This window comes from Vigna unguiculata, chromosome 5 (genome assembly GCF_037176805.1).
Source record: "Vigna unguiculata cultivar grain cowpea cultivar isolate G323 ecotype 2 chromosome 5, ASM3717680v1, whole genome shotgun sequence".
Lineage (NCBI taxonomy): Eukaryota > Viridiplantae > Streptophyta > Magnoliopsida > Fabales > Fabaceae > Vigna > Vigna unguiculata.
In genome coordinates this window covers 3,313,432-3,327,022 of record NC_140796.1, presented here as the reverse complement: position 1 = coordinate 3,327,022, position 13,591 = coordinate 3,313,432, and the positions used below count along the sequence as shown (strand labels likewise).

At 35.0% G+C, this 13,591-nt stretch overlaps 2 protein-coding genes across 5 annotated transcripts; one reads left to right on the top strand and one right to left on the bottom strand.

Annotated features, from left to right (window-relative positions):
• The first annotated feature begins 701 nt into the window (after positions 1-701).
• Positions 702-6,378, top strand: LOC114185655 (KH domain-containing protein At4g18375-like). 4 transcript variants are annotated; one of them, XR_003604881.2, is made up of 9 exons: positions 702-1,392; positions 2,064-2,480; positions 2,569-2,826; positions 2,933-3,196; positions 3,297-3,364; positions 3,507-3,572; positions 4,199-4,304; positions 5,831-5,932; positions 6,017-6,378. XR_003604881.2 is itself a non-coding variant. In XM_028073516.2 (7 exons), exons 1-6 carry the CDS (start codon positions 820-822, stop codon positions 3,550-3,552), a joined length of 1,626 nt encoding a protein of 541 aa, XP_027929317.1. In that variant the 5' UTR covers positions 702-819; the 3' UTR covers positions 3,553-3,572; positions 4,199-6,378. The 4 variants fall into 4 exon arrangements, 2 of the variants coding, with proteins under 2 accessions (XP_027929317.1, XP_027929316.1); XR_003604879.2 differs by having other exon boundaries at positions 4,199-5,932; XM_028073516.2 differs by having other exon boundaries at positions 4,199-6,378.
• A 3,747-nt stretch (positions 6,379-10,125) lies between these two features.
• On the bottom strand, positions 10,126-12,517 carry LOC114184135 (Pentatricopeptide repeat (PPR) superfamily protein). Its single transcript, XM_028071388.2, has one exon. The coding sequence runs from the start codon at positions 12,425-12,427 to the stop codon at positions 10,868-10,870; it is 1,560 nt and encodes a 519-aa protein (XP_027927189.1). The 5' UTR covers positions 12,428-12,517; the 3' UTR covers positions 10,126-10,867.
• Positions 12,518-13,591: the final 1,074 nt, after the last annotated feature.

Sequence of the window (13,591 nt, the reverse complement as noted above, 5' to 3'; positions counted from 1 at the left end):
GATACCTAGAAAGACGACAACAATCTACTTAGAGATAAATTTTCATTTTTTAGACTAATATTTATCTTTTTATTATTTAAATTAAATATACTATTGATCAGGAGACTCAATAACAAACATTTTTTCGTCTTTTTTAAATTCTGAAACTTTTTCAGGCACCTTGTGATCATTCATTATATTACCTTCTTTTTTTTAACCTTGGGTAATAACCCAAAACAACAATATTAGTGAAAATATTTTATTATATATATATATATATATATATTACTTAAAAAAGTAAATTACTTTCCACCAATACACGGAAGGAAATTCTTAGGTAAGCAAAGTATTTTGTTATATTTATACGTTTTAACTTCGCAACCTACCATTCAGCAGTTCAATGCATGTTAATTTTGATTATCATGAGACATTTTGGGTGTAGTTTTATTTTATCTTGAATGTATATATGGGTCAAGGAGGAAAGGAATCAAAGTGTTTCTAAAGGTTGTTTTCAATTTAATTCACCAATGGCTTTGTTCTTTTTTTTTTCTTTTTTTCCGTCAAATGGTAAAAAATACACTTATTTAATTTGTTACGATAAGATTCTGTTGTTACAAAATTTATTTTTATATTTTCATATGAAGTGATTGATGACAGGATGGCATAAAACGGAGACTTTTAGGAGATAGGAAACTGCAAAAAAGAATTTATGTTATAAAAATATAAAACGACTCTGAAACAAATCTCCAACCCTAGCGCGACCACTCTTCTTTTTCTCTCTATATCAAGAAACCGTACGTAACCATAGGCGATAGCACAACACAGTCCCCACTCTCTGCGATGACCGGTCAACGTAGTTCTTACGGCAAGCGCTCCCACTCCCACTCTGATTCCGACGCCGGTTCCAAGAACAAGCGCCGAAACCCTGCCGCCGATGATTCGTCTCTTATCACAGCCGAAGACACCGTCTTCCGCTACCTCTGCCCCGTCCGCAAGATCGGCAGCGTCATAGGCCGCGGCGGTGACATCGTCAAGCAACTCCGCGCCGACACCAGGGCCAAGATCCGCATCGGTGACGCGCTCCCCGGTTGCGATGAGCGCGTCGTTACTATCCACAGTTCCTCCGAGGAGACCAACCGAATTGACGACACTGGTGATCTTGTCTCGCCTGCTCAGGACGCGCTGTTTAGGGTTCACCAGCGCGTGATAGCTGAGGATGCACGTGACGATGAGGATGAGGAGAGGAACCATGTCACTGCGAAGCTTCTTGTGCCGTCCGATCAGATCGGATGCGTGATCGGAAAAGGCGGCCAGATTGTGCAGAATATCCGGAGCGAAACCGGCGCGCAGATTCGGATCCTTAAGGATGACCGGTTGCCTCCCTGTGCGTTGAGCTCTGATGAACTTGTTCAGGTGAATTGTTAATTCCTTGGTTTATTTTTTTCTGAGTAAAAATAATGATGATTTTTTTGTTTATATTGGAATTCGATAAGCGAGAAGTTGAGAAATTTTAAGCGTGTACGACTGAGACTGTATGTTGAAGCTTTAATAAGACGAGTGGAGAGACGATTGGAAAGTCAGATAGATTTAATTTCCAAATAGGAATACTATTTAACTGAATACAATTGAAAAAGCTCTGCTGGGAAGGTTGTAAATTGCTGTCGCGGTTTCCATGCTATCCTTTATTACATTGTACAAATATCTTTTGGCCAAAATCTCAGTTACAGCTTTTTAAAAACTTTGTCTGCAACCAATCAAGATTTATTTTGTCTGCAATATCAATTTTTAATTTTTCTTTCTGTGACTTGAGATTACAATTGCATCTGTATCATGTTCATAATTTTTTACAACGTTAAGGATCACAGCAAATGATTGCAATTACAATTTAAACTTGGTTACGCAATCTGTTGTAAAACTGGATCAACTGATAACAGAAAGTTAGATTACCTAACTCTTGGAGTAGTTTGCACAGTAGATAGGGCTTCACAAGAATACTATGTTCCGCGCATGCACATTCAATAGAAAATTTTGCGTAGAAATGTTCTGGAATGATTTAAGCTGATTTATTTGCTTTGAAAGTGCAGATTTCGGGTGAGGGTGCGGTTGTGAAGAAGGCTTTGTTTCAAATTGCAGCTCAGATCCGTGATAATCCTTCACGGTCTCAGCATCTGCTTGCTTCTGCAGTTCCTGGTGGGTATGCAGCTGGTGGTCCTGGTGCAGGGGCTCCCATTGTTGGAGTGGCTCCTTTTGTGGGTGCTTATGGAGGATATAAAGGTGATGCTGGTGATTGGTCCCGGTCTCTGTATCCTGCCCAAAGGGATGATGCGTCTATGAGAGAGTTTACTGTGCGGTTTGTTTGTCCCACTGGCAACATTGGTGGTGTGATAGGAAAAGGTGGTGCCATAATAAATCAAATCAGGCAGGATTCCGGGGCTACCATCAAAGTTGATAGTTCAGTGACAGAAGGAGATGACTGTTTGATAATCATTTCGACTAAAGAGGTGAGATATAGATATTATCAAGTGTGGTATGAAACGATGAAAACTTGATTTTTGCAGTTATGATGGTTTTTAAATTGTGATAATGCAGTTCTTTGAGGATTCTTTCTCTCCAACAATAGAAGCTGCTGTGCGATTGCTGCCCCGCTGCAGCGAGAAAGTGGAAAGAGATTCAGGGATTGTCTCTTTCACCACCCGTCTTCTTGTGCCAACCTCAAGAATTGGTTGCCTTATTGGTAAAGGAGGGACAATTGTAACTGAAATGAGAAGGCTTACAAAAGCCAACATTCGCATCCTTTCAAAGGAAAATCTTCCAAAAATTGCATCTGATGATGATGAAATGGTGCAGGTAAGGGCATTGTTAATTTGACTAGTAGTATTGTTTTCTGTGTGGTCAAAAGTTGCAAGGCCCTATAATTCTGACTGTGGTGTTTTTTTATTTTTCTTTCGACTAGATTTCAGGAGACCTTGATGTTGCCAAGGATGCTCTTGTGCAAGCACTTACACGGCTGAGGGCAAATCTTTTTGATAAGGAGCGCGCTGTCTCAGGATTCCTTCCGGTGCTTCCATATCTTCCAACTTCAGTTGATGGATCAGATGGCTTGAACTATGACAGTAGAGATGGTAAGCGACATGGACGTGGTGCATATTCTGGTGGCTATGGAGGTTCAAGTGATTTGGCATCTGGTGATGGTTATGGAAGCTATGGAAGTTCACAGGTTATTTTTTACATACTCACACACGTGTGAAAATTTATTGTGAATTAGCTTTTCCAGTTCTTCTGTTATTTCTTAATTTGTTGATTTCATATATCTGTAGCTTGGTAGTGGTGGTGGTGCTTATGGAGCTTATGGAAGTTATTCTTTGGGACGGACTAGTGGCTATGGGTAACTAATTATGTTCTTTTATTTTCCACGTATAGTTGTTATTTTAAAGTCTTCCCTGCCATGTTGAGTGAAAGCTACTCTCATTGATTAGTAATCAGAGTTCCTAAACTCATCAATACTAATAATTAGCATCTATTGTCAGGTCTACTCAGAATGGTTCTTCTCGAAGGAGAAACCATGCTTACTAAAACTTGATGGGTCCCTGCAGGTATATTACAGCTTTCATTATTTTTTGTTTTTTATCTGGCAACTTCTTATAATATAGGTCATTCACATTAGTATGTAACAGATTGATATCTTAACCTGACCAGTGTACCATTTAGAATTCTGATGCTCTTATTTTCCCTTTGTTGCCTCTCCCTTCCCATCCAAACAGCTGAGTCCTGTGAAGCCTGATGCCTACTGCCTAAACCGGAAGACCAGATGAACCAAGGTTTCACAAACTCATGGCCCACCTTGACACCTCTACCTAGAGGACCAAACATGTGAAGACTAGTGAAACTGGCCATGTCCATTTTACCTTATTTCACAAGCTTGATAACTAATGCTACCCCAAGAACCTATATAGAGATGGCTTGCCTTTTCAACTGTTTTTCAATTCCTGTTCAGTTATCTTTAGATTTAAAGCACCTTGTAGCTATCATCCGTTGACAGTTGTATACCTATATTGTTAATTTGTTATATTATTGGGTTTTGTTTTCCTGATAGATCACTATTACTTGAACTATGCACTTTTGTAGTTATATGAATTAAATTTATGTCGATTCCTGGTTAAAGTTGACCCCGTGTTTATGCATCAAAATGTGGTAGAGCTTGTGTCTGTCTGTATTGCAGGTATCAATATCTTCCTGACATAAGCAAGAGGGTGTGCTGCAAATTTTGACTATGATAATTCATATTTATGGAATTAGTTCAGTACTTCAGATATGATGAATTAGAGGTATGCTATGTGTTATATATGAAGTTGATTGTAGCATTGAAGCTTAGTGCTTTCTTGGCTTAAGGTAACGTGCATTTGGAGTTATGCAAAATCTTTCACGATTGAGAAATAGATTAATATCTTGTTTGTTGTCTTTTCTCCGCAAGGCCAATATAGTACATGGCTGGTCGTTGTTGTAATTTCTTGTTCCAGTCATAATTTCAGCCTAATTGTAATTCTTTTGCACGGAGAAGTTATTAACTTGACTTCCTTGGGGTTTTCCTACCAAAACCAGTTTATTTTGATGTGTAGCCCATTAGATAACTTGCAGAAGTATTTAGTCTGACCTATAATTCTATTCAAAGACGTGTCTTCGTTTCTGAGGGTAGAGGTTCCAGTTGGTGTCAATTGAAAAACTATTTACCAAAATAAGAACTAGTTTTACCTCTTAGGCATTTGCTATTGTCCACTTGTCACATAATAGATGATAGACCCTCAACGAAAGAAACATAGTTTTTTTTGGATCTTAAAGTAGGCCTTATGTGATTATGGTCGAGCAATTGCTATATAATCACGGTTGTTGGGATCGTGGGATTCGAACTGTTAGATGGGAAATCTGTATATAGAATTGGGAATTGAAATTTATCCTGAATCAGAAAATTAATGATTAATTGATTTAAATTATTGTAAATATTAATATCTAATCCGAAATAAAACTGTGATTTAGTATTTTTGGAAAATAACTTTTTTTTCCTATTTCTACCATTGTACATTATTGAAAAAAATATATTAAATGGTATAATTAAGTTATCAGATTTTAGATAACATTATTTGGGATGGTTATTTTAAAAGTTGATGTCAGATGAGAAAGAAAATATTACTGATGTATCTTTTTTAGTCATTTATCTTACAATCCATGCTTTTTTTATTTAGGAAGTGAGCAAATTTCTAGCATGCCAGTGTACAATTTTGAAACTCATTAAATGGCCACATGAGATCGTTAATTTATTGGTGAAAGCTTGGTTCCTACTAGATGAATTATGGTTAGCCATATGTATGTTGCGTATAGAACTGAAGGATATTTGTTTATTGAATTTGGGAAATTGAAGGTGAAACACAGTTCTGAAGTATAATTTAGGTATTTAAATTGTTTTTACAGCCTGTGAAAAACGCAGGCTATTTTAATCAATTTGCAGTGAGTGTTTGAAGTTTTTGCCCTAAAACGTTGTTTTAGAGGCCTAACATAGCGTTGGTAAAAAGTTGTCGCATATTGATGTTTGTTTTTGGAACCCGATGTTGGCAAATGTGCTAGTTCATGTCTGCACCTGAACTAGTGCTCCAATTGGACTAGCGTAAATGCCAGAAAAGAGGGAAAAATTAACTAGGTTTTTCTCTATTTTCTTTTTTTTGTTTAGTGTGGTATGCTCTCTGGATATTATATGGGTTGACTAACTTTACCCACTACGTGTCTAGAAATTTAGCTGTAATGAACAGGAGGCGTGGAGGATCTGAATTTATTTTAGATGTTTGCCTTGTATTTTGTTTAGGCAGTTGGATAAAAATGGTCGAATCAAAGGCTAACATATGTCATTTTGATGATCTGTGATTTTGGAAATCAAGCAATGTTAAATATCGTGGGAAAAGTTGTGGTATGTATTGTTTTTCTTTCCAACCCTTATTCTCTGGAACTTTTATTGAATCAGCGGAATCACTTATGCTACTCATTTTGTCAGGTCATTTCAACTATGGAACAGGTAAGCTCTGGCTTAAGGTTATATACAATGCACGGTTGTGCCAGCAGCAAAATGTGCTTTTCTGTGAGTTGGGAATTCACAAGCCTAAAATTCATGAATTTTCTAAATCCTGTGATGATATTTAGATTTTGATGGTGATGGATTACGTTGAACAATTAGTATAGAGAAGATCTGATGTCTCATTATCGAAACTTGAATTGTAGGTTTAGCTTCTTTTTTATTCTGTTCTCATCGCTTTTCTTCTATTTTTCGGGTTGCTTGTTAAACGAATTGGCAAATTAGTGTATGAAAAAAAAAAAAAAGGTGTTTCTAAAGGATGAGTTAGATGGTATCTTTTTCGACATTTATCCATTTATCGTTTTTTATTAGGAGATCTGATGGTGTACCTAGACGAGGCTGATGGAAAAAAGATTATAGTAAGGGCTCGACACGAGATTGTGTGAACCAATCTTCTGTAATACCCTACATTAGTTACTGCAAGTAATACGACTTACAATTATGTGGTTCCGCAATATGTTGCATCTTAAATTTAATCAAAATAATTCAGCACAAGATTGGAGTAGAAAGAATTAAGAGAATTTTTTAATATCAATTGTTTGGTGAAGGAACAATTATTTTTTTTTAAATTTTAATATTATTTTTAATTTTGTTGTTATTTTCTCTAAAAATAGAGATTTTGAAAAAAAAATTACATCCAAACAAAGGATTCATTTTCCTTCTTTTTTCGTCATTAGACCATTTATTTAATAAATGTTTTTTATGTATTTTCTTCACAAGTATTAATGATATTTATGTTTGATGAGTTTGTTAAATGAGTTAGAGTTTTCTTCCACCGAATAACAATTTAGTGATAAAATATTATTATATTTAGTTATTTAGAGATAAACGCCAATTCGTATGTAACACTTAAATATTTAGAGATAAATTCTAATGGTTAAAAAATGAAAAAAAAGAAGATAAAATGTAATAATTTTCTTAATACAATTTTTTTTAACATTAAAATAATTAAACATGTGTATGATATTTAATAATTATTATATATTTATTAAAAAAATAATTAATTTTAACATGAGTACTATATAAATAACTTTAAAATAATCCATTAATTTTAAATTTACAAAAATAAAATATAAAAGTTCCTTCAATTATCTAAAACAAAACTAATAATACCCTTGCGGGATTAGTAGGAAACATGTGTCATACTATCAGAAAGGAGAGATATTTGTCTTACGTCAATTGTCCCAACTTTTACAACAATTGCGGTTTCTCTTAATTGTTGTGCGACCCTCTTCAAGTAACTGTTCAAATTTTTGCTCTTCCACTTCTACCAAAAACTGTCCTTCTCTTAATTCCAGTTAATCCACAAGCACCAATGCTTTCAACAATGGGACACACCCATTTCTCCACATCAACAAGATACACTTAAGGGGTAATTTTTATGTTCTAGGAAGGGTTTTCTTCCTAATGAATGCGACAGCAAAACTTTGAAAACGTGAAATGGGCAATGGTAGGTAGAAAAACATACAAGTGTTTTTCTGAGTAAGTTTCACCAAAGTAACACACTAATGCTTTGTTTCTGTGGTAGCCAAATGCAGTAAATTCTTCCACCCAACTCAGCAGTAGGGTCCTAGTTAGAGGATGGTCCTTCAACTTGGTCAAAAGCTGCTACTTCCCTTAAATGAGCTTTAATAAGAGATCTGAGAAACTAGCTACTCAGACTTTGGTGATGGGGATGCATCTAATAAAGTGTGTTTTTTTGGCTTTTTCACCCATGCAAAGTCACATCCACCACTAACACCACCCTAACATTACCCTCCTTTTTCAAAATTTCCCTTAGACAAAGGACAGTTTTTGGCTGTCCCCATTGCAGTGATGCATTAATGCTTTGCTCTGACTAACACCATAACCAATTTCTCTATATAACAACAACTAATCACAACCTTTCTGTTCGCTTCAAACCAAACTCTATTCGTTCATTTCCTGCCAACCAAACCCTTCAACCCCAATTGCCTTCTTCTTTTCCACCTTTTCCCTTCCTCTTAGCTCAGAATGTTGTCTTCCCCATTCGGGAAAAAAAAACCTCTCTTTTTGATTGGTCACACTAAATTCTGAGAGAGTTTTGACGCAATTAAGATTTCATCCAAATTGTCTTGCATGTGGGAATGAGGTCTTGTAGTGCAGCCAAGGATGACTTGCCGTTAAGCTTGTTTTGGCATTCTTATGAAAACCTACTTCATCATCTTCCCATGCTAACTAGTTAACCGGCAAGTCAACTATGGCTACGCTAAGGCCTCCTTCTCCCATGTCAGATATTGGATGAACATTTTCAATATATGGTCAACTCCATTCACACACATGTTGAGCCTGGCTCATGCACCAAGAAACGCCACAAAGATAAAATAATGCACAGATCTAGGTCAAGAGTAAGTCATGCAACTTTTTCAAAAAGTTTGGTTAATTAATTTACTGTTCTTTCTCATTTCCAGACTTAGTTCACTATACCTGATACATGGTGCAGTTGAGAGAATAATCACATGATTTGGAGAAGTCTTTGATGAAACTGCAAAAATTTATTTCATAAATGAGATTGATCTGCATTTCATTGTTTTCCTTATGTATTTACAATGTTCCAAGTGGTGTGGTTGGTTATTAAATTTGTTTTTGATATTATATTTGTTTGATAGTGTAACTGATAATATAAAAAACACTCGATCTATTATTTTTTGTATTTCTATGTTATCATAAATTGTCACATTTATATTTTTATTTTGTAATACTATTTTGTTTCTGATACATTGTAATGTAAGCAGTTTTAATCAATAATCTGTCACTTTAATATAATTTTTGAAATATATGTAGCACAGAAGTTAACAATCGTATCATATATATCCAATATATAATTAGATATCAATGTAACTTCTTTACACTGTTAATGCATACATATTTTAAAATTAAACTAATAGAGTTCAGTTGATAATACAAATCTAAAGATGACAAAACCTAACTGAATAGTTTTAAAAAAATGAAACATGTGAGGGTATATATCCCCCCTTCCCATTTTTCGACAAGTGTGGTTCCATTATTGATTAAGCATCGGTTATCCAGTTGTCTCATACAGAATTTACAAATACAAAATTTAAAGTACATTCATCCTTATGAACTTCAAAGTCAAATAAAGAGAAAAAGTTATCAAAATAGTGAACATAGAATAGAAAGATACAGAGAAGTTAAAGTTTCCGAAGAAGAAAGTTTCCAATCGTGGGAACCTGTGGAGTTAATTTAAAAATTATTATAGAAATAGAACTAGTACACTAGTTAGTAGTTACTCCACTTTAAGAACTGGCTTTAGCAACTTTTCCAGCATGAAACGAAAATATGCCATTTTTTTATCACCAACGACAAGTTATATTAGTCTGTAATGGGTAAAGGGTACAAGAACCCTCATACATCAAGGCATTGTAAAAAAAAAAATCGTGATTGTTGGAAATTTGAGCAGGTGAGTTTAAGTCTTATAAGAAGAGAAAAAAAAAAGAATTATATAACAAAAAGAAAATTCATAAACTTAAGATTTTAAATCGGAGATTGTGTTAATTTTTTATGTAAATTAAACTCATGTTTCAATTCTGTTGTATTTTTTTTTTTGTAAATCTTTCTCGAAAGACCTGCTAGTGATATCTGGATCGAAAGTTTATTGGTAATCAATTCAGACAAATACATGTATCAAAGGTCTTTCTAACGAGAGTAAGACAAGTATGAACCATTATGTACCAGTTCAATGAAAATATGGGGAGAGAATAAGGAAGATATGATGGAGTAAGAGATATTAAAATGAAAAAAACACTATTACACAGAAAACAATATGTAGAATTAAATATAGGTGGATTTCATAGTAATATGTAAACAGATTGAGAATGTAAAATAAAAAGATGTATAAGAAAGGATGGAATGTTCGGAGGGTTGAGAAACATATTTAGATAAAATATAATATTGTAATTTAAGGGAGGCACCTTGTGCCATTAATAATATACTTGTTTGTTGCTGATAAATTTTTTATGAAAAATGACTGTACAAACAAAAGGTACTCATAATTAGAAGTTATGTGGACTAATCTTATTTCTCATTAATAATGTATCTTCCATATGAATCCCTCTCAAAAAGCCCGTTGCGAGATGTGTTGTCAATTGAAGGCAAAAGTCTTGAGCAATGGATTAGTTTATCTTGATCAGTTACATTTCCTGGAAGTCAGCCTCTCAACACTGACAGCAACTATTCAACTTTTGTTTTTTCAAAAGGAACTATTTAGCATTGTTAGTGCATTGATGGATTTGAAGAGCATATGCCTATAAAATGCATGTTGTCCTCCAACCCAGGCACATCAAATATTCTCCACTCACCACCCTGGTCCCTTCTCCATGAACTATGCAAGCTCCAAGCAAAGTCCATCGAAATTCCAATCACTGAATTATGGACAATCCTCATCCAGGTTATGAATTCAAATCTTGAGATATGTAGAACTTTGTAATGGAATTGATTCATTCTCAATGACTTGAAACATTGAAGGCACAAACATCTTAACAGATCCAAAGATCAAATGTAACTCCACCCAATCATGTTCAGTCCGCAGAAACAAATTGATCTTTGCATGAACATGCCAGAACTAGTTTCCTCCTGCAGTTATGAAGTTTCACTTTATGGCTATCAGTGCCACAGTGTGGAGTTGAACGTAGATCATTTTTAGATCCACCTACTACTTGGTGTCTTGCCAAAGTGAATAAAAGATATTTCAATAATTGATCAACATTCATGTTACCACATAATACTTGACGATCATCAACTGTGGGCCTCAACAAAGCTAGAGCCGCGATTCTTGGTCACACCATTGTCGTCCATCAGCTTCCTTATCTTCTCAGCCCCATTCCATTCACCTTGTGAAGCATATACATTTGACAACAACACATAATCCCCACTTTGATTCCCTCTCATTCTGAGCAGCTGCTCATTTGCTTGTTTTGCCAAGTCCACATCTCCATGAACTTTGCAAGCTCCAAGCAAACTCCTCCAAATAATTGCATTTGGTTCAATCTTCATGGAAGCTATGAAATCAAACGCTTCCTTCAAAAGTCCAGCACGTCCCAGCATGTCCACCACGCACCCACAATGTCTAATGTTTGGCTCAATCTTGTACTTATTTCTCATAAGATGAAAATAACGATTACCCTCATCAACATACCCAACATGACTACAAGCTGCCAAAACACCAACAAAAGTGATCTCATCTGGACAAACCTTGGTACTCTGCATTTCCCTAAACAGACCAAGTGATTCCTCAGCATGGCCATGAAAGGCCAACCCACTAATGACCGTGTTCCACGAGACCACATCTTTATCTCTTATCAACCAAAACACATGAATTGCTTTCCTAATATTTCCACACTTGGCATACATATCAACAAGAGCATTTCCCAACAACGTGCTAAACTTTCCCTCACTCATTTCCATGATCTTGGTGTGAACCTTCTCGCCACTCTCTAAATCCCCCAAATCAGTACAAGCACACACCAAGCTCAACATTGTTACTTCGTCGGGACACTCCCCAACTGTACACATCTCATCAAACAACTCCAATGCCTCCCGGTTCAAGCCACGAAGCACATAACCACCGATCATCGCATTCCAACTTACAACATCCCTCATAGGAGATTCATCAAAAAGTTTTCTAGCACACTTCATCTCACCATGCTTTGTGTAGGCTGTGATCATCACATTCCATGACACCAAATCTCTATTTGGCATTTCACCAAACAGCTTCCGTGCAACACTCAAGTCCCCTCTTTGGGCATACCCAGCAATGAGTGCAGACCAAGCAACCACATCCCTCTTATCCGAATCATCAAAAATCTCAGTAGCAATCTTCAAGTCTCCACATTTGGCATGGAAAAGCAAAAGGGTGTTCCTCACAACCACATTTGAACCTAACCCAAACCTCAAAATCCTACCATGAACAGCGGAACCAGTTTTGACCCAGACGAGCTTGGTGCAAGCCTTGAGAACAAATGGGAAAGTGAAGTTATCAGGCTTAACCGAACGCTGGTCCATCTGGACATACAGTGCCACCGCGTGCGAGGGATCACGGCTCTGAGAAGAGCCTCTGATGATGGTGTTCCACATGAAGGTGTCTGGTTGGGGAATTTGAGCGAACATTTGGAGTGTGTATTGTGTCACAGCGGCATTAGCTGCGGGGCCGACCATTGACATGGCTGCGGCGAGGACAAGTTTTCGGAGGAATCCAACGTTGGAAGTGAAACCATTAACGATCATTAAGGCGCGAATTTGTTTGAGGGTTCCAACGTTGGTAACAGCAGTGGTGGTGCCTGTTCTTTTTCTTATCATTCTTCCAAACACAGGTCTCTCTTTACAAGAAAGTTTAATTTTGTCACTGAGTTTGTTAAAAGCTGCATGAATATGGACATGGACACTCAGCTTCTGTGAACCCAATATACAAAGATAATTAATCCAGATTATACATATTTATCCAATTTAAATATTTTATTTCACAAAAATACAAAAAGTAGTGAGTATTTAATTTTAACTTTTTCCTTTGCATTCTTAGTTCATAGTATCATATATAATTTCATTATTCATCATTTGTTTTAATTTTAATAGCATAAAGTTAATGTAATTCTTAATATTATCAAATCCTTATAAATTTAACGTTTATATTTATTTGTGAAACTAATGACAATTGTAAGAAAGTCAGTAAAACATAAAAACGAAAAATGTACCTAAATATTTGAGAAGTAAGTCACAGAAAACATTGTAATTAATAATCACATTAATAAAAATAACCAAATATAATGATAATAAATAATATATTAATATATGAACAGTTAAAACAAAATAACAATAATATACTTTTACTTTTTTAAACAAGTAGAACACCATGAAGATTTAAAATTAATACGTTGAAATTACACTAATTCTTTATATATATATATATATATATATATATATATATATATATATATATATATATATATATATATATATATATATATAGTTAGATAAAAATACAGACTCACGAAATGTCATAGATTCCACCAATTGTTTTCACAATTTTTAATAATTTTGAAAATCCGTAAAAGTGTTAAAAACGTGTAGTGATAAGTAATTAAATTATTATTTCGATAACATGTATCTATTCCACTTAAGCCGTGTTCGTGGAATTTTAGTTTAGTTTGATTTCTTAGAGTACCTTTATGCCGATACCTTCACAAAAGAAACTTTAAACAGACGTATTATATTATTATAAAATAAATGGTTTTTTTTTTTTTTTTTTGGATTCTTTGCATCCTTCCGAGTTTTGATTTGCAATGAATCCTTTTTTTAATGAAACAGTAATGTTATAATAAGTTGCACCTTGGATGTTCCATATTCTTACATAAGTTTGTGTCATGTCAAGTTCAACCAGAATATACATGTACAAAATAACAAAATAATTAGTTAATATGTAGTTACCACTACAAATTTATATATATTATCCTTCTACCACGAATA